Source organism: Balearica regulorum, chromosome 7 (assembly GCF_011004875.1).
Source record: "Balearica regulorum gibbericeps isolate bBalReg1 chromosome 7, bBalReg1.pri, whole genome shotgun sequence".
In the NCBI taxonomy this organism is placed as follows: domain Eukaryota; kingdom Metazoa; phylum Chordata; class Aves; order Gruiformes; family Gruidae; genus Balearica; species Balearica regulorum.
In genome coordinates this window covers 31,538,438-31,564,824 of record NC_046190.1, presented here as the reverse complement: position 1 = coordinate 31,564,824, position 26,387 = coordinate 31,538,438, and the positions used below count along the sequence as shown (strand labels likewise).

Here is a 26,387-nt window from a genome sequence, read left to right as displayed (position 1 = left end):
TTGCAGTTCTGATTTCTATTATGGTAGAAACCCACTTATTGTGGCCAAGCTAACAGAAAATTAATTTAAAACCAAAAATTTTTATGGTTTTGGGCTAGTTTTATCATTATTACATTATATCCATACAAAGTATTACATTACCTGCAAGCACACAATGGCAAGTTGAAAATTGGAAATACTGTTAAACTCACGTTTCTAAGAAATGCTCTCATTGATGACCTTCTGTGCAGATCCCACAGAGAAGGTGAAAGCAGCTTTTTTAAGTGTCAGCCTCACCTAAGTGCCAATGCCTCTGTTTCAGGAGCCGAGCACAAAGATTGCAGTCCCAGTTTTCCCAGTGCAACCCCAAGTGTGACCAACAGAGTAACTGTGTCACTCTCCAGCACCTAAAATCCTTGGCTCAGCACTTTCTAGGAGAGCCTGTGTCACACTGCCCGTTCTCTGGTCACCTCTCCACATCACCATCAGACCAAACGTGAGATACCAGGCTCTAATCCTGTTGACACCGACCACTGAAGATCAATGGCCCTTCCCGTACTCCAGGACACTGTGAAGTTGGAAATGTTGTCCATGTTTGGAGAGAAAAAATGAAAATATTCTTTAGCCTTTAAATTTTCTGAAGAAAAACAAATTGCACGCATGCATGCAAACAGCCAGCAAACAACCAGCAGCTGTCTGGAGCTGCTCAGAAGTCTGGTGTATTGAAATATTCTCAATGGGCATGGATTAGTAGGCAAACAGCAGGGGAAAAAAGTCAAAGGCACAAGATAAATTTGGTTTGTTGCAGAAGCTGTAATTTATCATCACAATATTGCCAACACAGCTGTAGAGAATTATATATAAATTTAATAAAACAACTGCTATATTGCATCTATTATCCTGGACTCAGGTTTAGTTATCTTTTCCTCCTTGAGAAGAAGCTTTTTCTGCAAGTAATGCCACTGAATCTGGCCACTTATATTTTGGCCATTTAAATTTTAAAAGACCACCTATATTACTTTACATGCAAATAATAGTATAAACAACAGTGTATATCAAAATATTGAGACCATAAAATTACACACTGAAGGTAAGAAGTGAAATGTTATATAGTTCCCCAGAGGTTGCAGTTCCCTCTGATGTTCAACAAAGAAGTAAAGACAGCCGAAGCAGTGAGAGCTCTAGTTAAGAAAAATACATATCAACATGAAAGACATCTCTTCTGGAAAAAGACACAATTAGAGTGCCATTGTCCCCTCCATGCACCTGTCAAAACCGCTTGGGAGTTGTAGGAGTGAGGAGAAAGGGGAGCTGAGAAGAGAAAAGCAGCCACTGCAAATAAGCAGAGTATTTTATTAGAGAGTTATCTCCTTCTTGCAAGAATGAGTGCTCAAATGGATAATACCTTTCTGTGAAATCCAGGTTTGTGGCTTCACGTTAAGCAGAGGCTCTTACCTTATGGGATTATCCATCCTTGATACGGTGAGAAATGCCGCTAAGTTGGCTGTGTAGGAAGAGCACACGATAAGGGTGAAGAGCCACCAGCTTCCCATTACAATGCGCATAGCGACAGAATTGACGGTAGATTCGCCCCCTACAAATAAACAGAGCAAACGAGGGGCTCTCAGCAGCTCCCATTTCCAGTCACCCTCTGTGTGCCCTGTTATGTTAAACTTTGTTGGAGCTACCCCTCTGCCTTTCTGCTTGCCCTCCAGACCACCCTTTCACCGTGAGAAAGGCACTGCTGCTGCCAAGACTGATGATTTACCAACATCTTCTCCAGTCAACCTCTGGCCCTGGGTACTGTTCTAGAAAATCATCCTTCAAAATATTTCCCTTGGGAGCTACTGAGGATCAGATCTACAGAACGTGAAAAAAATATTCTAAGTAAAAAAATTGAATGATGAAGCGCAACTAATACGCAGGAATTAAATCATTAGTGTTCAAAATATAGTAATATTCTGTTCTCAATGACCATTTTAGATTTGGAAAAAACCCCAGAAAACCATCCGATGGTTTGTGCGCTATCTGTGCTGTATTTAAATCTGCAAAGACTGAAGCATTAGTGTCATTACTTGTTACTCTTTACAACATTTCAAACAATGTGAGGATTTCTTTCTAGAAGGCTTCAATGCTCAAACATTGTTGGAGACCAAACCTTACCATACAGCTGGTGCTAGTCACTTCAGCATATGTTTGTGCTGATTATATCTTACTGTACTTAAACTCATCAGGGATGCCACCTTAATGGAATGAGGGACTGAGTTTCATAGCAACAGTAAGGATTTTCCAGCTGAAGCTTTATAAGCTTTTCACAATGAAAAAAGAAAAAAATGTAGAAAAAAAGTTAACAACATGCCCATACGTTAGCATTCAACAAATCCTGACCCCAAGAATAGTACTAACATCATAGATATGGGATGAAAACTGCGTGGACAGATTTTGCAAACAATTATTTACAAAAGTAACTTTGTTAATGGTGGCAATCCTACTGAATTCAGTAGGATTAGTCCTATGCCTAAAGATTGCTGAGTGTAAAGTTAGGTACATGACTACAAATCATTTTCCTATTCAGTTCAAAGAATCAAAAGATAAACTGTCTCACATTAGTTCAAAACCACATACATTTCTAAAATTAAATTGAAACAGTTGGAGAAGGTGCTAGTTTCAGAGTTGGAGAAGTGTAATTCCACACCAGGTAGCTCCGTAGGCTATTTATTGCACGACAATTTTCCCAAAGTGGAAAAGCCTGCATGGAGTGATTTTTCTGGATTTACCAAGAGACAGAAAAGCAGAGCATAACCCCCCTAAACTTACCTACCTCTTCCCACATTTCATCAGCTGGGCTAATAAAATGTATTACCACCCTGTACGAGCCTTCTCTTTCATCTCTAGACCATTCTGGCCAAGACTAACACGTCCTGACCTGCTTTACCCATGGCAGAACATTTCTGAGCATCCGTCAGCGGTGTTGATAACAGAGTAAGTACCTTGCTGAACAAAGGCGCCGTACACGACCCAGATGGCACTGTGGAGAGTGGAGGAAGCAGAAGGGCTCGGCTGGGAAGCGTTCTGCGCCCTGACCGCCTGGATGCGGTTCAAGACAAATATCAGGACACCAACTATAGGGATGGCTGCGGCAATGCAAGCCCACACCGCAAAGTCAAAAGGAGCAAAGAGAGAGAAGATGTTGATTTTCTCTTCGGGCTTTTTGATTAAGATCCCCACTGAATAGTCCATGTACCGCTTGCTGAAGTCCACAACGCTCTCTCGTTCTGGTGTTATAGTGATGGCTGAGATCGCTAGGTCTGCTCTCTGCGAGACAAACGCAACAGATCAGATCTCTTCCTTTCACCATGAATTCTGCCAGCGTGAGCCTTAAGGAGAAACTTTTTAAGAACAGAGTGACCTCATGCATTTCTTTCTATAATTTAACAACTTTAGACAAATTAAAATAAATTGTCTAAAAATAAAACCAGAATCACTTTCATCATTTGAACATTAATTAATTGCACTGGTCTAAAGCAGAATAGTGAAACATAACCTGTCAAAGTGCTCTAGAACAAAAAGCATCACCTTGACTCCTCTCTGGAATGAGTGCAATTTACTTAACCTCTATTCCTCACTTGCTTTCCAAAGGATGCCTAAAACTCCAACCCATATTAACCTGGTGCACTGCAAGCAATAAGAAACACCATTTATTTAGCTTGCGTATTTGATAGCAAGTTGCAAAGAGGTAATGTTTGTTGTTCTCCCTGCAGAGTTGCCAACTTCCCATATTCATAAAGGCATTTCATACAACAGCTTGGGGGGAAGACTTTGGTTTTTTTTACAATGAATAGTGCAACGGCAAAAACTAGTGACTGGAAGAATGCACCAAAGGCAACTTAGCTCCTGAAACTGCTTTGACCTCGACATTTAAGGTGAGTAGGTTTTACATGTAGAGGGTCCTTAAAGAGCATGCAAACTCAATGGAAGATAAAATGGGAGTTAAATAAGATTCCCAAAGCTTTTCAATAGCTGCAATTAGATTTTGAATATTTTGCCATCTTAATAAAACCAGTTCTCTTAAAAAAAATAGAATATACTCTCTGTTTCCTTTAATCTATGTTTTGTTGGGAAAGTAAAGCAAATGTTAGGTGGGGGAGGTCTGCTTTGAAATCCTTTGGAGTCACGTGAAAAGCTAGTAGCAGAAATACCATTAAAAAAATCATAACAGATACTTTGTTGCTTCAAAGAAAGCAATTTCTAAAGAAATTTAACAGGATTTCTTACCACAGTTTCAAATCAATGAAATTCAAGGAGCCTATGTCAATACTAAATAAGTTAAAAATTTTTTATATTTCCTAACACCAACCAAGAATATCCCATTATCACACACACATTTGCTATTGCTTTAATTGCTTCTATTTCTTCCTAAACCTCTACTCACCAGATACTGAGCCACCTACCTACCAGCTAATGAGAAAGCTTTCAATTTCCGTAATAACTCCACTGCAGAAGAGTAACCTTTTCTACAAAGGGCAGCAACATGGAATATTAATTCCTTTGATTCTCCTTCTTGATTAACATTTGTTCCATGTCAGATAGCGAGAACATGAACAATATACAGTCTAATTTCATTCTCCGGGAGATTCTACGCTACAGACTTTCCCCATTTACTTCAATGGAGTTCAATTAACTTAGTCTTGATTTGCAAGACTGTAATTAAGCAAAGAAATTTGGTACTCTGTTTTAACTGAACAAATAATCTTGAGGGACACTTTTCCTGTTTTGGAGTCAAACAGTTGATCATTATCAAACACATTGCCACAAAATGACCCAAATAAGGTCATACCTACAAACAAGTAGCAAAGACATAATGACAAAAATTAATAGTAATTAACATTTTAAGAAGAATATATTATTCTTCTCTATTTTCTATAGTCATTCACTCACACACACATACATGCCATTTCTTCCTATTCTTACAACTGTATAAATACAGATTTTTCACTGGTACAATCTATGTAGAGAACAGTTGGGAATAAACAGAACAACAGACTCTCTAGTTCCTATCCTGTGTACAGGGTCTCAAACTGCACAGTTTACACCACACTCAAACCACCCATAGCTCAGAAGCGTTTCTGCACTACTGCTTTCATCCTAATCCGTTCTCTTGTAATTTGGAATGGAGGAAGGGGAGAATTTAAACAACTCCCTTACAAAGATTTGAGACCCTACTCCAGAGAGTCTTTTTTATTTCTTTTTTTTCTTTTCTTTTTTTTTTTCTTTTTTTTCCAAATACAGTTTCTTCTCTGTGTACCTTGTTAATGAGCTCTCCAATCATGCCATTCCAGGAGCTGTTTTGGAGCTGCTGTCCATATTTGCCATCAGGAGCTTGATATATCTCATACTTGAAGCCCAGATTCTTGGCAAGTGCATCCAGGACGTCAATGGAAAATCCTTTATATCGCTTTGGTTGCCCGAGTATGTTCTCCGCCACCATCACAAAAGGTTCTTCCTGAGAACAAAGCAATATCTTAACTGATACTTGAAACAAGTTCGTTAGTTTGCTTCTCTGAGCAAAAGGATGTATTCTGAGTTAATTCTGGACAATTTGACACAGACGTTGAGACACTCGTAACCTTCTGAGGCAAAAAGCGTAGGTCCTGCAAGATACTCTGAGGTATCCCAACCAGACACCAGCGCTTCAGCGCCTGAGCCCTATCCGTGGCCTTGGGTTTTCCACAGTTCTTGAGGAGAGGCAGAGACTCTGGAGGAAAATTCAACTCCCCCAGCAGCTTCCTGGTGTCCACAGGATGAATTGCTCTCTGAAGTACCTGCCTCTTCTCACTGACTATAAAGAGGGCACAGATACCTACCTTAGATATCAAGTTAAGCATGAGTCCTAGACAGGAACGCTTCTACTGTCCGTGTATCTTAGAGCATATCAGATTTAGAAAGCCCTCTTCTACAGACAAATGATTAATATTTTATCCAGAAGACATACTGAAGCTAAATATGCTGCATTTTGTGAATATTTGAAATTTTGAAAATTCAAAGAATAACCTTCATGGTTACTGAGTCCTGGATTTTTTTATATTAAACTATGCTTTTCGGGACCAAGGAAATGCAGCATTTTGTGGTATGTTTTCTGTCAGGTATGGGCTGTCCTGCGGGGGAACGCCGGGGCTGCTGGTGGCACAGTCATCGCAGTTGGCCTTTGCAGCCTGATAGTGACGTTCTCATGGAAGGGATCCGCTCACCTCCCGTGTAAGCTACAGCATAACCTTGCCTGTCATCAGACAGAGGAAAGAAAACTGGGGGTTGGAGGGAATGACTTTACGATCTCATGCAGTATTTCTTACTTGTACTACGATTCAGAAAAAGAAATAAACATCACCAAAAGACACCACATTCTGCAAGCTGCAAACTACAATATTTTAGGTAGGAACCCATTCAAGCCCTAATTTGCCCCTCATTTAGCATGTAGCTGCAGGAGCTCCGCTACCACTCTGGATACTAACAGACAGTAGTCCCAAAAGCATAATGATTTTTTGGAAAGTCTATGCCTTTCTAAAATATATAGTTTGTTTCAATAGGAATTTGTGAGCTTGATGGAGGAAACGCTTGATTCAATTTTACAGCCTGCAGTGTACAAAAGCCAAGATTAGATTATCATAATTGGCCCATCTGATCTTAAGATCCATGAAATGCTGGAAACTGCACATGCGAGTTAGAGCGCAGCGCCTGGAGCGTGCCCCTGTGCACTCAGGCCCTGGGCTGGTTCCACGCCCAGCAGGAATTACAACGCAGAAAAACAGCGTAAGCAAACAAACCAATGCTCTGTAGCTCTGACAGTGCGCAGCTTCACATAAAATAATAAAAGGCCATCGTCTATCTTCCTTGCTTACGTAACTGATCATCCAAAAATACAGAACTGACAATGATACGGAAAAATACTGAGGGAAATGCCCAAAATAGCCTGATTCTTTTTGAGCATTTGTTTCCTGAACTCAAGTAGGATCATACCAAGACAGTCACCACTTTGAGTGTCAGTCCTTGTAAGTCATTGCCCAGACGTCGTTCTTGTAGGCTGCCGTTCAGTCCTTTCTCAGAGTCCCACGTTGCCAGCTAGAACAGAAAGTACAGTGAGTCTGAAAGACTGTTAGCCAGAAATCTTTCAGTATTTACATAAACATTTAACGTTGGCCTGACTGAATCCAGAACTGATATAGAGGGGATCAGAGAAGTGTGTGTTTTTGTAATGCAAAATCCAAATTAGTGAGATTCAGAGAACAGACATAGACAAGTACCTTGCCTGAATGCGTTTTCATCAACGGCTGTAAAATAACTGCTCTATTATCTGTAGTATTTGTCATATTATTTCACTTAGAGCACTCCAGTAAGTTTATAGTGCCTAACAGTCCTCAAGATTATTTGTGGTCTCACTATCCTACATTTCCCTCTGTACTCAGATCCCTTCCTACTTTTCAGATCATTCCCTACAGCTTATCAAAGACTGACCTTTTTTCCTGCTGCATAACATTCTTTTTCACTCATGGTCATAAATTCTTGACGCAGATTCTATGGTGTCAAAATGCCTCCTCTTCTCTCTCGGACGTTCTTCAGATCCTATCTTAAGTCCTATTTTCTCTCTTCTTGCCCTACTTCTACCTCATCAGTAAAACAATGATAGCCTTTCAAATCCCCAGGCTCCTGAATATCAAATATCTCATATCTATCAGTACTTCATAGATCAGCTAGATGTACCTGGATGCATTTTTTTCAAGATATCTTCCTGGAACATTACATCTAAATATTTTATTTTTCAATTAAATGTATTGCTTTAAAAATCAATTTTACTGCATTTTCTGAAGAAAAATCCAGTAAAATTCAATAGAATAGGTTCAATAGAAAAGTCAATTTTAAGTGACCTTTGGATTATTCAAACTAAATATGCTCTTCAGCAGCAACAGCAGCCAGACACTCCTTTTGCCTTCAAACAGAATCCATGGTGTCATTTTGTTCACAAGAGTCATAAATAGTAGCGAGCATTCTGTTTCCTTTTTTTTTTTTTTTGTCAGCTCTACTCTTAAACACCAATACTATGCTCACATATGTGGAAGCAGTGGTGTTAGCTGAAGGCATGCCCTGTAGAAATTAAACATAGTCCAAGATCTGTGAAGTGTGGCTCCTTCCTGCCAGAAGCTAATTTTCATGTAACAAGTCAAAACCTTCTTGGAAAGAACTTATTTCACTGAAAATGCCTATGGCGAGGTGTCCTACGTGATTTATTTCTGTGACTTCAGTTTCATCCTAAAGCCACAAAAATCAAACAAATAAAATGTGATGGGAGAGATCTGTAGGGTTTTATTTTTGTTTTGTTGCACTAAACTAATAAACAGGGAACTAGAAAGAACAGGACATTCAGTGACTATTCAGCCATCATAACTATCACAACTGATGAAAATTATTCTACAGTCACTAAATCTTCAAAGCTGAGACACAGGAGATGAAAGAATTAAGCTGTACCTCCTTTTATCAAGCTGACCTGGAGGATGGAGGAGGAGAATGACTGAATAATATTCAGCTTTCTAATGACACCCCTGCAAGCTAAATATCTCAGACTGAGAATTCTCCCCCTGTCATGTCAGTACGGAGTGACAGATGAGCTTCTGCACATTAAAGTGTCTGCAGCAATACAGGTAGATATCTATAGCCACAGTATCTTTTAAATTCGAATGTAGATGCTAGCTCTGAAATACATCCAGATGTTTCTTAGCTTTTGCTATTGCCAAACAAAATTGACGAATTTGCGAGCTGACATAAATCAATAAGGTTCAAGAGACTTCAAAGACCAGTATAGGAGGGTGTGGTATATATTGTGTCTCAAATCTCTAAAGAAAGTTTACTGTCTAAGCCTTCTTCAGCTGTACTATGCAGTAAGTACATGATAAAGATACATGGAAGGTTTTGGCCAAAATGGCTTACACAATCTGCAGATTATAATTAAATATTTATTAAAAAAATGGGAAATGTAACACATTCATTTATTACTTCACCACTGGTGGACTGACATTTCAAGTCCTTCTTCCACTCCTTTTCCCTTCAAAAATTCTATCTGATTTCATATCAAGGCCTTAGACTTTTCAAATACCCTACATTTTTCATTCTGTGTGAACACTAAGAATTCCCAAAAGGAGATGGAAACACGCCAGTGCAAACCCATAAATTTATTCCTTTCATTCAAAAGGTGATAGACAAAGATTCCTCTTTTACGCAGTAGGGGTAGGTGCAAGGAGGATGAGCATATTTCGCTTCAGCGTAGAACGCCACTGTGTTCTCTATGGAGGCACAAACTATGCAGATAAAGGTGATAAATGGAACACGAGGAAAACCTTTTCCAGAAGGGATTTTTCCTGTGCATCCTTGTGCTTCAGAACATTTCATTTGTTCAAAAGTGTGCCACTTCTTGCAGACAGAATTTTGTTTATAGGACCGATGTATTTACAGATACGTCTACCAATTTGTGACAGCTGACCTGTCAAGATCAGTGCCCGAGAAACTAATTTCCAGCACTGTTAAACACAATGAGTACTGCTGTTATTTGATAAGGCCGTTAGAGTTTCATTCTTTGCAGAAACATGTACCATGTTCCTACCAGGAGTTTGAAGCCAAAGGTTATAGCACAGCCATCAGGTGATGGGAGATAAAGGGCTTTTAGATCTGATTATAACAAACAACTGCTTGCAGAATCAGCACTTGTAGGATGTATTTCAAAAATCAATGGTCTCTGGAACATATATTTAATGGCAGTCTGGGTGAGGTTTTTCTTGATTCTCAAGTTACTGGGTTATGGGAGTTCAAGTTTTGAAAACAGTTACCTTTATTAAAGCTTTTCAACTTAAACCTTCTTCCTCGCTTCTCTTTCTGAAATAGCCATATTGCTGGGAAATTCAGACAAAAGTTTGGGGTGGTTTTTTTTGAAAATTCTGACTCAAGACATGCTTCTGACCTTTATCAATATTTACTGCATTTTCAACCAGAACTGCGAGGAAAAGCTTGGAGAGAGAAAGTCACAGTTTTAACATTGTTTTCAACCTCCTCAAGCAATGTATAGCCCCAAACACACGTACTCAACACACAAGCAAAACAATTACATGGCTAGACAACTTGGGAATGTCAAACGATAAAGGACATCATCCAAAGTATGCCTCATGAACCTGCTGTTCAGGATTTTGTCCTGAAAAGTACTGGTATCTGTCAAAACCTCCAAATAAAACTTGATGTCAATATAACTTTGGGGGTTTTGAGTTTCCATCGATAAATTAGAAGCCAAATTCTACAAAGGAGTTTCGTGACTTTGTTAACGATACAGCTGCCGGCTGCCCAACACTTACTTGAGTGATTAGTTCCCCAGGGGAAATCATATTGAGATGTCGTGGTAAATTCGCACCAGAGAATATCAGAAACAACTCCACAGAAGTGTGAAGACCCTCATCAGCACAACGAGGCAGACAATCCTTCTGCACAAATAAATCAAGGCTGCATCCATTAAACAGTGATTTGCAAGATTTACTACCCCCCGTGAACTTGATCAATTAGATTGAGAGCCTGCGTGTCACATCCTTTAGGAGATGAAACTGATCATAAACTCGGTTATTTGTTACACATCTGTTTGTCGGCAAGGTCTGCCTGTTCATGCTGCTCTACTACGCAATAATTACTTATTCCTTGAATCAAGAACTTGAATTTAGTTTTCCTAAGTCTACTGTGAACGCTCACATTACTGGACTATGGCAAATGTCTGTCTCAGGCCCAAACAAATGGCGATAAAAATAATCCCAAACTACTAGTGAATGCAGTTGAAAACTGACATTAGCATAAAAAGTGGCTGTTTAATGTTTATATCACAACAGGGAATAAGATCATCTACATTATTATAGTTTATGATGCAGTAGTTCCTGTCCAAATAACGCATGTCAGTGCTGTCTAACACCATTTAAAGTATGATGTCATCCAAAATGTGACCTACTTTTCAGGGAAAATGGGATTTCCATAAGAAATAAAACAAGATAATTTTCAGCACATGTATAGTAATATTTGAAAGGGCTATAATCAATCAAGAGCATGCATCTTCTTTTTCTCACCAAAACCCAAAAACTTTAGTCCAGTAACTCCTTTGGAGCTGAGTTTACACTATCCAAACAAATTAAATTTGGGAACCCCTACCTTGAAACCTGAAGAACAACTAACAGACAAGAAATAGAAGAGAGAGTGTGAGGCAGGCAGTTCTCATGCCATGAGACAGGGACACCGGTATCAACCCAGCGCACTTTTTCTCTGAATATGGAAGCTGTTCTGTGCATGGAGTTAAATATATTAATCTATGCCATTCACAATCTGATAATGCTTTTAGATTAAAGTTGAACTGAAATGGATTTCACTTCAGTGACAATTTGTTTCTTAAACTTGAAGTCGACATAGTGTATATCGAATATGATGCCCTTGTACCATGTAGGTATATTTGGCACGTTGGGGCCTCTGACTCCCTTTGCCAGTCTTGCAATATGGCTAAACACTTACTGAAACGTTTAACGTTATAAAAGCAGATTTCAAGCAAACTCGACAATCAAAAAGCCCCCAAAAAACCAAAATGTAAGCAAGAAAAGGAATGCTTACAGGAGACAAATATGAAATAAGACAGTGGCCCATTCAATAAATGGAGCAAATTGGTCACTCCTGTGTTGCAGTTCTAAGGAATAAAGTGAACTCCATTTAAATAGTAAGCAAAGCAAATATCCAGGATTCTTTTTTAACTGCAGTATATCAGTAATCTAGGGGTTAGATTTTACTGTTGTTCAATATCATTCACATCAAGGTATTAGTAGGATTCCTACATTAGATTACATACCATTCTTAAAGAACTGACAGAATTCCCTGAAACACCATTTCCCTTTTTTACGACTAGAGTTGTCCTGAAGGTACCAAAATATTTTCATTTGAAATATGGGATCATAATTAAGAAAAAAATAAAAACCATTTCAGACTGTGTATTTGTATAATTCACAGTTACATAAAACAGGATTAGGAAAATATAAAGATGTCAATTCTCATACTTGCAAGCAAATCCAAACACTGATACAATTTATTTCTGTAACAGCTACACAATTATTAGGAACATTCTAACATTTCTGCTCTGAAGCATAAGCTGATAATCATTATCAGGGATAAGATACTGGGACAAGATGACCAGCTGAACTGATTTAAGCTATATTCCGTGGTCCAGCATAACTTGACCTTGTTTGCGGTGAAATACCTGCAAGTCATCTCCGTCCAGATGTTTGTTCTATTCTGATATTCTGCATTGGTTTGTATCAAAGACGTAGCTTGATTCCGAACACCCGCAGTGGGTTTGGAATGCCTGTGCACCCATAGCCGTAGAGCCACTGAGAACTCCAAAACATACTAAAACTATGAAGCAGAGGATTGTGAAACAAGTCTTAAGTGGTAGAGAAACTCTCAGTCTTTTGGGTCAAAATTTTATCATTAAGCCCTTTAAAGGCATTGATGAGCCGATATAAAGTAAGAAAAATTGGAGAAGTAGGAAAGGGCTGACGTGAAATGTGAAGCACGTTTATGTGACTGTTTTTGCTTTAATGGGCCTTTAAGAACGTGAGATCTTCAGGGAGAAGAATGCAGCTTATTCTAATTTTAGTGTTTTGCAAATTTATGGTGCTATATAAATGATAATAAAACATCTCTAGAGATTCACAGGAAGATAAGCACTAGGCAACAAGACCTTATAACGAACAAGCCATTCTGGACAAACTTGACTGCTTTTTCAATAGTACTGCAGAATTAAAAGGTAACTGCAAAAAAGATGACACCACACTTGTATCTAAATTTTAGTTTTGTTTCATACAGGGCCTTGTGAAACCTCACCTAGGACAATTTGAGCTCGTTTCCTGAATAAGGACAATATTACATGATTTACAGACTAGCTTCTAAGCAACAATGAATGATGTATCTAGATGAGGAGACAAGTTTTGAAGTAGCTTAAAGCAAGTCAATATTAAAATCTTATTTACTTAATAGCTTTTTTAATGGTTTGGAACAGGAAATAGCAAATTACTAAAATTAAAATGTCTAAGCTACAAAGATATATCAGAACTGGGAAGTGCTGCAAAAATGTCAGACCAGAACAGTGAGAGAAATAAATGGGAGTGGTAAGAACCCAGACATGAAATAACAACATACGTCTCGCATAACTAGAAGCAAACAAGTATGAAAAAGATAAATGAGAAATAGAGATACTTCAACTGAAGAAGCAAACGAAGAGGCTAACGTTAAAAATTTGTGCAGGGCGAAAGTGAGCTGCAGACGGGTGATGAGCTCGTGGTACGGTGCGGCTGCAAAAGTACCAGTGTGCTTTTGGACTCCACAGGTGCCACAGCGCAGGCTGCACCGAGAGCAGCCACCACACAGCTGAGAAGAATATACAGTTTAACACTGTGGTTAGCATCTGTCTGAGCGAGATTTAGGCACGCTGGAAGAAAATCAAGGCAGAAGAGGATCACTGCTACTGGGGTGGAGCAGTCAGTTTGTACGAGAAAAGATGCAACTGTGAATATCTAATACAATGACAACTAAGAAATGGGAAAATTAGAAACAAAACTAGATACAAGATAACAGAACTACTGCTGCTGACATCTAACTCATCTACAGAGACCCTTTCACATGAAATACAAACCATTTCCTAGAAACATTTATTCATTCTCAATGCAGACTGTGAAGTGAAAAACAGATAAAAGGGCAGAGCTTGTCTGGATATTTCTAAACAAAAAAATTTTTCACCAGAAAGGTTTGTCACCTCCAGGATATGAGTAAGTGCATGCACGAAGGCAATCAAAGGACAGCCAGACAGCCCGGCGGTTCCTGAATTCACCAGAGATACCAGAGCTGAACCAGAGTTTCACAGCGTGCTGGCTCCCAGCCAAAGGTGAAATAAGATATTGCTCCATTAATTGGCAGAAGGAGACACCATTTTGCCAGCAAGTCAATGAAGGAGCAACGATACCAATTCAGGATTGCTTCTCTCTCCACAATGCGATAGCTGTTGAGCATCTCTGATCCCTTAGGTAACACAAACACCTATGATCTACTGTGCCGAGCCTGAGCAAAGCGTGTACGGGGAAGCAAGTCTGCATGAAGCAGAAAAAGAGTACTTTTCTCAAATGTGGAACAACTCGATTCAAGCCCCAGAGCGCAAGGGTTAGCCTGTAATCTCATCAGTTTGCCACGTCTCCAGTGAGTGGATTAATCACCATTTTTAAGGCTAGCAGGGGGCCATACCACCATTCACAAAGGTCAAAGGTATCGGTTTAGTCTTTATGATGAATGGCGTGATTCCTGGATATTTGGAAAGCTCAAATAGTTTCATGTCCAGTAGAAAAAACCCCCATGCCCCACCGCTGATATGAAGCCATTCCTAGAACTCAGCCAGGGAGAAACTGTATGGAAAGTGCACAGGAGCAATTTAAGGTTCCAGCCTACAATCAGTTACAATTGTGCTTTAACTCAGCAAACATACGTAATACAATCCTGAGAGTTACACTTATATAAAGTTAATTGAGCATAGACCTAGAATAGAAAATAAAGTTCAAGAACACTGAAGGAGGGATTTGAGTAGGAAAGAGCAATTGACCTGAACTGGCATATCTAGGGAAACAGATGTACACCATTGCTCTTCTGAGAAACACAGCGACATAAATGGCAAATGTTTAGGATGAAGATGCCACATGAAGCTGCCCTCGAAGCAGCATAATGCCCTTCAAACCAGGTAAGAGAACTGGCTCTCACTTAAGAGAGAAGAGTAGCATTAACCGAGTCACTATCACATGGATAGTCCCGTGAAATTCTCATTGAAGGTTTAAGAAAACACAAATCTCCAATTGTGCTAACAAAATGTACTTCAGTAAGAAGCTGCATAATAACAAGCAGAAAATTTATACAAATTGGCAGAAAATTTTCAAAGTAATTCAAAGGGCTCAAACCCAATGAAAAGTGATAAAAATTACATTAAAACAAAATGCAAAGTAGTATCAGAAACATGTTTTTGCCATGTAAGATCAATTACAGTATTAAACCACTATCATCCAGAGAGTAATTAGAGTCTAGGATATAGAGTCTGTCTCTCTCTCCATGTCATTTACAATGATTTCTACATAATAGATAGGAAAAACCTAGAGGGGAAAAACTAAAACACCTAACCCAGAACTGTGGGGGTGATTTAGGAGGACAGAGGACTACAGAGGCTTTGGCAGAGGTATTTCAGCATTAATATTCTTCATTCTCTAGAAGCCTGTATAAAAGTATTTATTCAGCTCTTGCTCCATAAATTCTGCTGTTCACTGCAATCAACAATTTTGACCTTACTTAGCATAACTCAGCGGTATCTTGCTCCATTATTTTTACGGTTCTTCATTGCAGAGAATATCAAATATTTTGATGTGAGAGAAAGTGGTTTCCTTTATGTTTTTCAATAGCTAAAGCTCAGTTCAATTAAGTGTAATGGCCATATTATTAAAAGCCAACTATTTTACATATAGTAGAGCTCTATGATGTAAATGAACATTATACACATTATGCCTTATAGTACTAATAGTAAGGAAACTAAGATATTCTTTTACCTGCATTTGCATATGCAGTAGCTTTCTGCAGTACTGTGACCGAGGCGTTTTGTGTAGAATTGAAGTAGCAGTTTTCTGTAACCCTACAGCTTTTATTGACACAGTATAAGACTTCTCATACCCCTTGGGAATGGATCAGCACCATATACTTTATATTTTATATTGTATATACATCACATTTAATATTATGTTGAAGGACATAAGTTATGAATATTGCCTTTTTGCTGAAATAAGATATTGCTCCATTAATTGGCAGAAGGAGACATCATTTTGCCAGCAAGTCAATGAAGGAGCAACGATACCAATTCAGGATTGCTTCTCTCTCCACAATGCGATAGCTGTTGAGCATCTCTGATCCCTTAGGTAACACAAACACCTATGATCTACTGTGCCGAGCCTGAGCAAAGCGTGTACGGGGAAGCAAGTCCGCATGAAGCAGAAAAAGGAACTGACAGGACATGACAAGATAAATGTAACCTGTTAATATTCATTATATAAAAGTATAAATAGGCCATCTTCAGCTCTGGTAGAATAAATTGCCTCAATTAATACTAGTCTTTGAAGGAGCAGTGACTGCAACACGCTAATGTTGTTCGTGGGGGACACTGCAGCAACACAGGCACTGGAAAAGATGTAGTATTAAATGAAGCAATCAAGAGTGATGAAAACAATATGAACAAGAATATTATCCTCTGATGGCTTCTCTATAAAGTGCAGGCAAGTATTACTCTGTCCCCAAATTTTTGCATTTCATTTCCCTAACATAAAATCAAAATGTGGTGAAAACAGTCTTGAAAATAAATTGGAGCTATTTTCTGCTAGGATCTCGCAGGCTTTTCTCTTGTAAAGCAGGCAGGTAACCTCCACCCCGCCCATCCGCAGCTTTGCCACTTTTCAAGGCTTTAAGATATGAACGACACGCTATAAGGTAGCGATGCTGTAGTTGAGTCAGATTGCAGTGTTGCTATAGCAAAAGATGTACCTGCAGCACCACAATTCTTCTAAGGGTGGAATACACTAATTGTGAGTACCTACGAGACTGCTGGATCAGGCACTTCCCAGGGGCGTTGTAAATTACCAGTTGATATGAACAAGGTCTCTAAGCATTCCATTAAAACTGATAAGTAATCATAAAAGTTAGACCAATCCAAATATGAAGTCCACAACAGATGTCACAATTCTTTTCAAAACTTCCAGACGCTTTTTGGTGGGAAATTACTAGCTTTTGAGAGGGGAACTACCCCTGTTATCTCTGCAATAGTGAACTTGGCAGACTGTTTTGTAAACAAAAAATCATTGAAAAGTTAGATCTAACTACAAATACAACTTCATGTTGATTTTATATAGGTTTCTGTCCTCCTCTGTGCAGTGCAGTAACAAAACACCTCCCCGTAGTGATATTCTGATAATTTTACTGGGGAGGGAGAGCAAGAGAGGATTGTGCATCTGGATGCTGCCAGGACCCGGTATCTTTTCCCAGCTGTTCTACATGAGAGCTCTGCACTGATGCAATTAATTGGCACGCTACAATTGGCTATGCCAAAACATCGGAGCTTTTTTGCAATTCTTTACTGGATTTCTTGGATATTAGCCGTGCTGAATGTTTTTGATGTCTTACTACATATTCAAGAAGCCTGTACATGTATCTGCAGTTCTAAGAACTGAACTTGTTGTAGCCTGGCCCATTTTGTGGTCACGAGAGAAAAAGACCATGGTGTGATCTCACCAGCTGCAGATCTTCCGAAGCTTGGCCATCATGAATTCGCTTCCTGATTCTGGTTCATGGCATTGAGTCATCTCAGAATGAAAGCAAAGTTCAGCCCACTCTTTGCTATCACCTGCCAAACTAGCTCTCAATTTTGCATTGAAAAATGCTCTTCTCTCAAACTCCAGATACTTTTGAAAAGCTCCAAACTTCAAGAATATTTTTTGTTGAAAAACATTTTAAAAATAAAATTCTTACTAAAATTTTCAATTGCAAAGCTTTAAGAGGCAGTGTCTTTTTACATTTTCCATTAAATTTGTATAGATTTAGGGTTTTATTTAATTTTCCTACCATTGCTGTTATCTAATTACTTCATGATATTTTGGTGGCAGCCTTGATATAACACTAAGAACAATGGAAAAAATATCCTATGCACATTTTAATTCAAAAGGTGTGGATTTCTAAATGTAATTTAGAAAATAAATTTAAAAGCTCAGCACAAAGAGGTCAAAGTCTTAGATGAAGTGTTGGCACTTTAAAATGAACACTTTAAAAACCACTATTTTATCAGAAGCACTGTCAAAAGAAGCTAATATTCTCTGGTGACATGGGTAATGACCATAAACACCAAAGTTTCCTTGCCAAAGAGTTTAAGTGAATTTTGACCGGCTCTGGTTATTGGCACTGGAAGCTAGACCCGTATCCATGGAACACTGAAAATTCTTATAATAAATTTAAAAGTTCAGGTTTTACTGAACTTACTTTTACTGAACTTTCCCGTATTTTGATCTTTACAACACAAGTTCATCTTTTCCCTTGCTCCTCACAGAACGTGACACCGAATGGCTTCACAATTTGTAGACCTTTTTCTCCTCAACAACAAAGAAAACAACTGAGTAAAAAAAAAAACAACGTAACTTGGTGTTTGGTAATGAATAATTACCTCTCCTAGAAACAGAAGAACTGTAGATAGTATTGAGGAAAATATGAATTTTCTTCTGTGTAATGATATAAATTTAATGGTTTTAATTAACAACAAGCTATATTGAGACAGCTTTCAAAAATACATTTATCCCTTTGGCTTTGTTACATACATAGAGCAGGTTTTGTATGGCAAATAAAATCAGCTTGCTCACAAAATCAATTAGCAGAGAATATGCAAACATTATATTCACAGATATTATCAGTTATATAAACTATATACCAATTGCTAAGTATTCATAAGGAATATAACAGTACACTTAGCTGATCTTTGATTACTCTTCATAAAGAAACCACGTTAAGCATGGGTAATACTTTTGCACATTACTGTTTACAACCCTTTTGCTTACAAAGTTTTTGAGCTCCTTTGTTTTTTCCCCCTTCAAATCAACACTGAGACACTTCTTAGCTTTAGAAAAAAACCAAAAGTCCAGTATTTCTGAGCAATTTTGTGCAGTGACAGACAGTGCACATAGGGTATATAAGAAAGATTACAGTAATAAATACTTTTCCCCAGCTCCACAAACTAACATGTACCAGCAAAACTCCATCATTAGAAAGGATGTGGTAATTTCAGCAAAGCAGTCAAAGGTAAGAAATAAAAGGAGGTGAGAAAGACGGCTTGTGCTATCTGTGATGCTTAAAAGACTCGCCTTTCGGATTCCTTACTATAGCTTTAAATAGAAACACCAATCCCCAAGAAGCTTTATGAGAGCACCCTACATCATGTTTGGAAGGATTCAATAATTTAGTAAGTTTATGTAATTACTCCAAAGCTCATGCAATATCGCATCTGATGCCTTGATTTATGATGTTCCCAAAGTCTCGAGAAAAGCTTTTTGACAGGTCAAACCTGACCAGATTAGAAAACAAGACATGATTTATGCGTGGTTCAAACTTCTCAGTGGGAGGAGGCAAAGTCGCAAATAAGCGGTGAGAGCCGCAACTTCGGCTGCCTGTCCGGGCTCTGCCCTGCCCCGCCACCAAACCCTGACCTCGCGGGGGGAACGGCAGGAGCTCCCGGGGAACGGCCCACCGCTCAGATCTCACCCTAGCTGAAAGCATTGCAAGATTTATTCCTGCAGCGTAAATGGCTCTTGGTCACTGTAGTCTTTCAACAACAAACAGCAGAGTATTTGTACGCAGCACTAGGGCTGAAATGGGCAACGCTCTCGGAGAAACGTGGATGCAGAAACATGGCGAAGAATCGCCACAAACATATCTGAGGAGGAAAAAACCACACAGGTTACATTCATTAAATCCCTTCCTTACTGCTTTAACCTGATATTCTTTTCGTTGCTATGGTGATTGTTATCCAGCCATTTATACATTTAAAGAAAAAATCAGTATTCCCTCTCATGAAATTCTAAGTGTGAGAAATATCTCCTTAATGCAATATAAAGACTGTTTCCTCAGTGGACCCATCAGGCATTCATTTTCCTAAGGTCTTCTGAGCCCATTTAAACTTCTCTCTTGCACACATTCTGTGGCAATGAATTCCAAAATATAAGCATACAGTCTCTGAAAATGTACTTTCTTTTATTAGTTGTAAGCTGGCTACCTGTTCATTTTATTACGTATCCTCTAGGTTTCTGTTATGAGAAAAAAATGAGTAATTGTTCCCATTTTGTCTTTTCATCTCTTTGTTTCATAAACACCTAGTCACGCTCCCCTCTTTTGTCTGCTTCCTGAGCTAAAGAATTATGGTCTCTATAGTCTGTTCACATAGAAGCAATCTGATCTCTCCAATTACCTTTTTCCCTCCTCTGTATCTCTTCTAATTCTTGCATATATTTTTCAGAGGGGAAAAAAGTAAAACTCACACGAAAAACTAAACCTATCCAAATAATAGATCCTGGCCAAAAATCAGTCCATGGAAAACTGGAAAACTGACTTTGGAAAGCCAACTTTCTGATACAGTATTAAACCTTTATTTTAAAATGATCTTAGAAGCGTTGCCTTAAAAAAACCTACCTTTTCTTCAACACTGCATTTCAGCATTAAAATGCAGACACAGCTGAACAAGGAAAGTGGAAAGCAAATGTCATTTGCTAGTAGAAATTGAATATATTTAGATAAGATATACTTAGAAAATGGAAAATAAATGCTTACCTACTATATGCACAGTAAGATGTAGAATCATTTAATGTTTCTTGGAAAAAGAAAATTTCATTCAATAGAAAAAAAAAACGTTAACACCCCCCATTGTATTAGTTGGGAACTCTTCCTAAAACCCTTCCCCCCTTGAATAACCAAAAGGTAGCATTCACAAAGTAGAAAGTTATGAGCTAATAATAATCTCCCTCCTCTCACCAGACTCAGAGCAAAGTAAATCATTGGTTGGTACTTGGCTGCCTGCAACTCTTCTTAAAGCTAAGGGGAATTCGCAGTAATTGCTGAACTTTCAGCATTTCTTTAGACTGTTTTTCTGTCTGCATAAAACACATCAGGCCTCTAGAAATGTTCCAGCCAACATGGATTTTTTTTTTTTTTTTTTTTTTCTTATTTCACAGAATTGCCTTGCAGGTCCCAGAATGTCTGAAGGCTACAGACTTTTCTCACAAATCAATTTAATTAAAAGAAACAAAAGTAACAGCTTGTTAATAATTATGAGTTGTTGTCCACATCTCCATGGTACAATATTCACAGCTGCTTTGGAGCAGGACAAGCACTGATGGTTGAAAGGCCCTACAATCTGCTGGCTGTCCATCAACTTAGTAGCTCGTGATACTCGAGTGAAAACTTGCCCAGTGTTGAACTGGAAGGGCCTGCATTAAACAGATTAATGACTGGCTCCATGACAGATTTCAAACTAGCAACGACAGGGAGGGATGAGTGAATAGGTGACAAATATCGTCGTATCAGTCCAGGTGATGCTACTAAAATGCTGCTAATTAGCACTCCCAAGGTCACAGTTAGTCAACAACCTGTGCTCAAATAGGCATACAAAAAGGACAGAAATCCAGGATGGAGAAGAAACTCCGAAAGCTGAGGTCCTTCCAGAATTGGCAGCTCAGACCATGAAAGCTGCATCTGCTCATGGCTCGGAGGCAGAAGGAGGGCTCCTCCGCCGATGGCTGTCAGTCTGGTACCAGCACAAACACTCACTCACTTGTAGAGTCCAGGAAGGGAAACAATTTGACCGTTTCTCATCCAAAACATACTGAAAAGCCTGGCTAGCCAGAAGGATTGGGTACCCAGGTCACAGGCTCTGCATCCCAAGAGTGACAAGATGCAACTCTTCAAGTGGTCCTTCAAAAAGCAGATCCTGATTAGAGACAGCTTCTTTGGTGAAGGACTTTGCCTTCAGCCTGCCAAGTAGCATAGACTTAATCATCTAAGATCATAACTGAATTAGCTAAAATGTTCTTTAAAAATATATCCCTCCCTATGTTCACCTATAGCTATCATAAAAATGGCATTTCTTCATCTCTCCTGTAGGGAATACAGAGCTGGCATTAAATATATACATATGTATATATGATATACATGATATATGTAGATGGATATATATGTATATATGTATGTATAAAGAAGCCTGTGCAGTTATTCCTTCTAAGAATGTGGGTAAGTTTAAATTACCTTTCACAACTAAATATTGCAGTCACTGTGGAGAGCTACAACTTAAATAAACTTACAGAAATAAAAAAAAATAATTTCAATATTTGTAACTAGTTTTCATAGTTTTTTAACCTAGTTACTTGTTCTTCTTTTGGGATACTTCTATCTACTTACACCAAGTCTCCTGGTCTTGTAGTGGTAGCAATCAGTTAGGGGAAAGAACACTGGACCTCTCAACAAGCAGAAGTTTGCTGTTAGTGTGAATAAATCTGATGTCAATGACTTTCATCAGGACTTCAGTCTGCATTAAACCAGCAACATTACAGAGGCTGCATGTACACATAGAAATTCAAAGAGAACTGAGGCTTATTTGTATAATGGACTGCGTATGAGTATGTCACAAACTTTTAGTGAGGGAATCTCACAAGACTAAAAGACCAGCAATCACATCAAGCAATGACAGTCACCAGCACATCATTCCTCTCCTCAAACAGCCCACCATATCAACACAGATTTCTTCACAGACGTGTTAAATGTCACCTAGTGGATGCTGTGAAAACTGCTGACATTACAGCTCGTGCAAGATTGCACATTCCATTTTCTTCAATAAAACAAACCAACACTCTCCCAACTATAGCAGATAGCTGAGGATCTCATAAACATTTCAATGATGGTGTAAATTACCACAGAAGGCTGGCCATTAACATGTTCCAGGTGAATATTTATATCACATTGTTAAGCAAAATAACCAAAATGCATATAGGGTTTTTACTTTTTTTTTTTTTTTAACACCTTTTCTCTACACTTTCCCTGCAAACTTAATACTGCTGTAAAGATTACCTGGAAAACAAAGTGTTCGACACTGGAGGAAAATAGAGAAAACACCTTTCTCTACCTTTTTGTTTAAATAGTTCCACTAGTTCTATTGAACAACAATTTTCAACGGAGGCATTTTGGGACAGGGAGGAACGGGGGAAGCAAAGTGCAGAGCACGTGCTGCCACCCTGCCCTGCGTGACTAGGAGTCGTGCTGTATGGAAGCACCCATACAGCAGGTCAGGGTGTTAGCAGCCTCCGTGCTAGATGTAGACAGACTCACGCCAGACTCATATGTTGTCCAGATTTCCTATGTAACAAAGCGGTTACATATGAAAGAAATAAAGCAAACGAAAAAAAAGAAGGCATATTAGATTATACTGGCTTTCCTTCTCTTCACAGATTTTCTATTTTTAACTTTTTCCATTGAGATGTAAAGCCAAACTGAAGCCTGCTGTGAGTACAAAACCAGGAAACTCATCAGATCTGCACTCATTTTGCTAGTTCCGACCTGTGGTCCTAACTGGTTTTGTTGCTTTACAGCAAACACCTTATGTTGCAACACAGACCAAAGGCATCTACCTCTCACTGCCACCATTCCTGCTTCATTACTCCCGATGCCCATACTTGTGATCTGTTAGCTTTCTCCCAAGATACTTGTCCTAACGTAAGCACGAAACTTCAGCTCAGGCTCGCTGTACCACGTCATTCCAGCTGTGGAACTGCTTCCCCACGCACTGGCAGTCATTTCATTTGTCTATGTATGACTCACACAACTTTTGTTTTTTTCAAGGAAAGGTTCTGGCCGAGCATCTTAACGCTACTCTAAATTTGGAGTGGCTCTGTTATGGCTGTGATCCTGGTGGCTCCCGCAGTTTAGCCAGTGCCTTGGGCTCCCGCCTGCCATGGGGGTGGAACCGTAAACAGGATCAATGCTTGATTTTATAGTTAAAGGGTCAATGGTATTTCCATAATTAGTCCAAAACCAACATGCAAATAGATGGAAAATTGAGGAGAGGAGGCTAAAATGGTGAAGTAGGAGCCTTAGGTTTGCATGAGTGGATTATACTGAGAGCTCAGCAACCTACGATAGTGCAGTTCCTGCAGCTGAAGTGCCAGAAGGAGGGACAGTTATTTTTCCATCCCTGTAATAATTTGATTACTCCTGGTTTTACCACTGCAGTGATACTGGAATTTATTTAAATACGTTAATGTTACTGGAAGTCATAAGGGCTTTTGGCAGAATCTATAAAACAGGGAGGGAAGAGTTCGTTTGTTCCATTATGCTGATGGTATCGAAAAGCAAAGCGTGCCAGCCAGAATCCACCCCACACAACCCCAAACCTTTAATTAAGAAAGCCTTATATTAAGTTGTACTCAATTACAACATACGTAATTTGCCACTGTGCTCCCAGAGCTAGTCCATATGCTTGTGAGGCACCTTTTCAAACTCTCTTTTGGGCACACTATGACTATCGTACAATGTGCTTGTATTATAATTAAATCTGGCATAATTACTTTACAGAGTGATCAGTGACAGTCTATTGTTCAGGAAGAATTAATCCTCTGAGCCTTCCAACATCATTTTAGTTCCTGGTTCTAAATGAGATTTCAAAGAATGTAATTTATAATAACCAAAATCCCAAGTGCACACTTTAATATAGCCTTCCTTTGTTATAGCTGCTCACTAGTAAAATCCTCCTGAATTAGAACACTCCTGGCATAACAACTTACCTATGCTGCACGGGACCACGCAAATGGAAAGAAACCCAGCAGGAATGCTTAACAAGATCCACTTTGACGCCTTCTCCTTCTGCCTCCTTCCCAAAACACGGATGGCTGCAGAATCTTTTCAGAACCCATTCCACTATTTAAGTATCATCCTTCCTCTAGGAGAATGCTTGCCGTTTGAGAAGCAACCCAAGAATTCCTCTCATCTGAAACATCACACTAATTTATGTGTATATTCAAAGGAGGCATGATGATTAGACTCGAGAAAAAAACGGAACTGCTATCATAGGAGAAACCAGGCAGTTTGATTTCCTCCTGAAATGCGATGTAGAGCTGAGCTTTTCCACAAAGAGAAGTCTAAGTTGGGCAGCATCAAAACATTTTGTTTAGACATTTTCAAGTAAAATGTTTTGACAAAGTGGAATCCTTGGAAAAATCCTTTGCAGATCTCATCCATTCTGGTATTAAAACACATTTCCCTGTTTTCTATTCACTGCAATCCTAGTTCTCAATTTCTTCCTGTGGGCCAGCTGCTAAAGCATATTATATATCCCACTGAATAAATTCCTACAATGCACTCCAGTCCCCCAGGATCACCGTGTGCAGGAAATATATAAGAGAACCTGACCCACAATACAAGACCGAAGATATTAAAACAGTTCAATAGTGTAGGGTGGTTTTTTATTATCTTGTCAAAATTAAACCCTTCAGGCCAGTTAAAAATTTCTAAATTTCAATTTAATAGGTTTTACCAAAATAAATGCTTTCTGTGCAAATTTACTCACCAGAAAATCATTTCAATGAAAAACTGCCAAACAGCTACCACTAGAGCTGATTTTTATTGGTGTGATTTTTCTAAATACTATGTTAAAAAGCTTTCATTCAGTCTACATGATTAATTAGGTTCACTGAACTATCAAAGCTCGGTCCTTTTTAACGTCAGCAAGGTTCATCTGTGCAACTGAGGATGCTGGCCACTGAGCTTCTGGAGGTGAGATTCCAGGGAAACTTCACCATTAGGATGATCAGTGCTCAATAATATGTAATATTGAAACTGAATCAAAAGTCATGGCAGAACACATTTTAGGCAAAGTCTGAGAATATCTGCGTATTTGACATATCTGCCATCTAATAGGTAGAACGTGGATTTGTTCAGAAAGCATATCGATTCCTTTTTATTGGTTGAAGTATTTTAACAAAATAAAACAGAAGACTATGGATTTGGTGCCAAGCCCTGGCAGTCATTCTGCTCATGCATCATGTATAAGGTTAGCTGGTTTATGAATTAGTTTGTGAACATTAACTGTAATCTTGCCAGCAAGTCCGATTAAAAGATTTGAAGTCTTCAGATGCTGGAGTCATATGATTATAAGGTCATCATTTCTCTGATTTTAAAGAGGAAATCTCTAGCCTTTATGGCTAAAGAAAAAGAGACTGACAATGTTAAAGTGAAATGTACTCATAACTGGACAAATTAAAAAGCCCTTACGATTTTGCTTAAAACAATCAAGTAGATCAAAAATTATCTTCCTGTCTTTCTGCATAGAGCTATGAAGGGAAATATTTGTTAGAAAACATACGAGGTATCAAATACATTTGCTGGGAGAAAAATACAATGTTAAGTAATGGTATGCAGAACGAGATTTTTGTTCAGTTCCAATTACCCTTTTCTTTAAGGTAAAGTGTATGATAACGGAGAGAGGGAAATGAGAAAATTATAGTGTGCCTTACAGTAGCTACCTTAGTTGCAAAATCTGTGGGGTCCTATCTGACTGCTTGCTGAACTTAAACAATAATACTCTCTGGTTTATCAGCTTTCCCCTCGATAAAGATCTAGCCACAGCAATCCATACATGAGAAAAAGCTCTAATACACAAGACTAAATGCAGACAATTAAAAGATGTGAAAACTTCAGGTGGTACAAAAGCCACCTACTCT

The 26,387-nt window shown here is 38.7% G+C and overlaps 1 protein-coding gene across 4 annotated transcripts in view; it reads right to left on the bottom strand.

Moving 5' to 3' along the window:
* GRID1 (glutamate ionotropic receptor delta type subunit 1) overlaps positions 1-26,387 on the bottom strand; it is a 533,234-nt gene that overhangs the window by 48,307 nt on the left and 458,540 nt on the right. For all 4 annotated transcript variants that reach the window (XM_075758773.1, XM_075758769.1, XM_075758772.1 and 1 more), the window contains 4 exons: positions 6,994-7,095; positions 5,285-5,482; positions 2,970-3,294; positions 1,435-1,573 (listed from right to left, as the gene is read on the bottom strand). In XM_075758773.1, the coding sequence (XP_075614888.1) occupies positions 1,435-1,573; positions 2,970-3,294; positions 5,285-5,482; positions 6,994-7,095 (764 nt within the window). The remainder of the gene's footprint in view (positions 1-1,434; positions 1,574-2,969; positions 3,295-5,284; positions 5,483-6,993; positions 7,096-26,387) is intronic.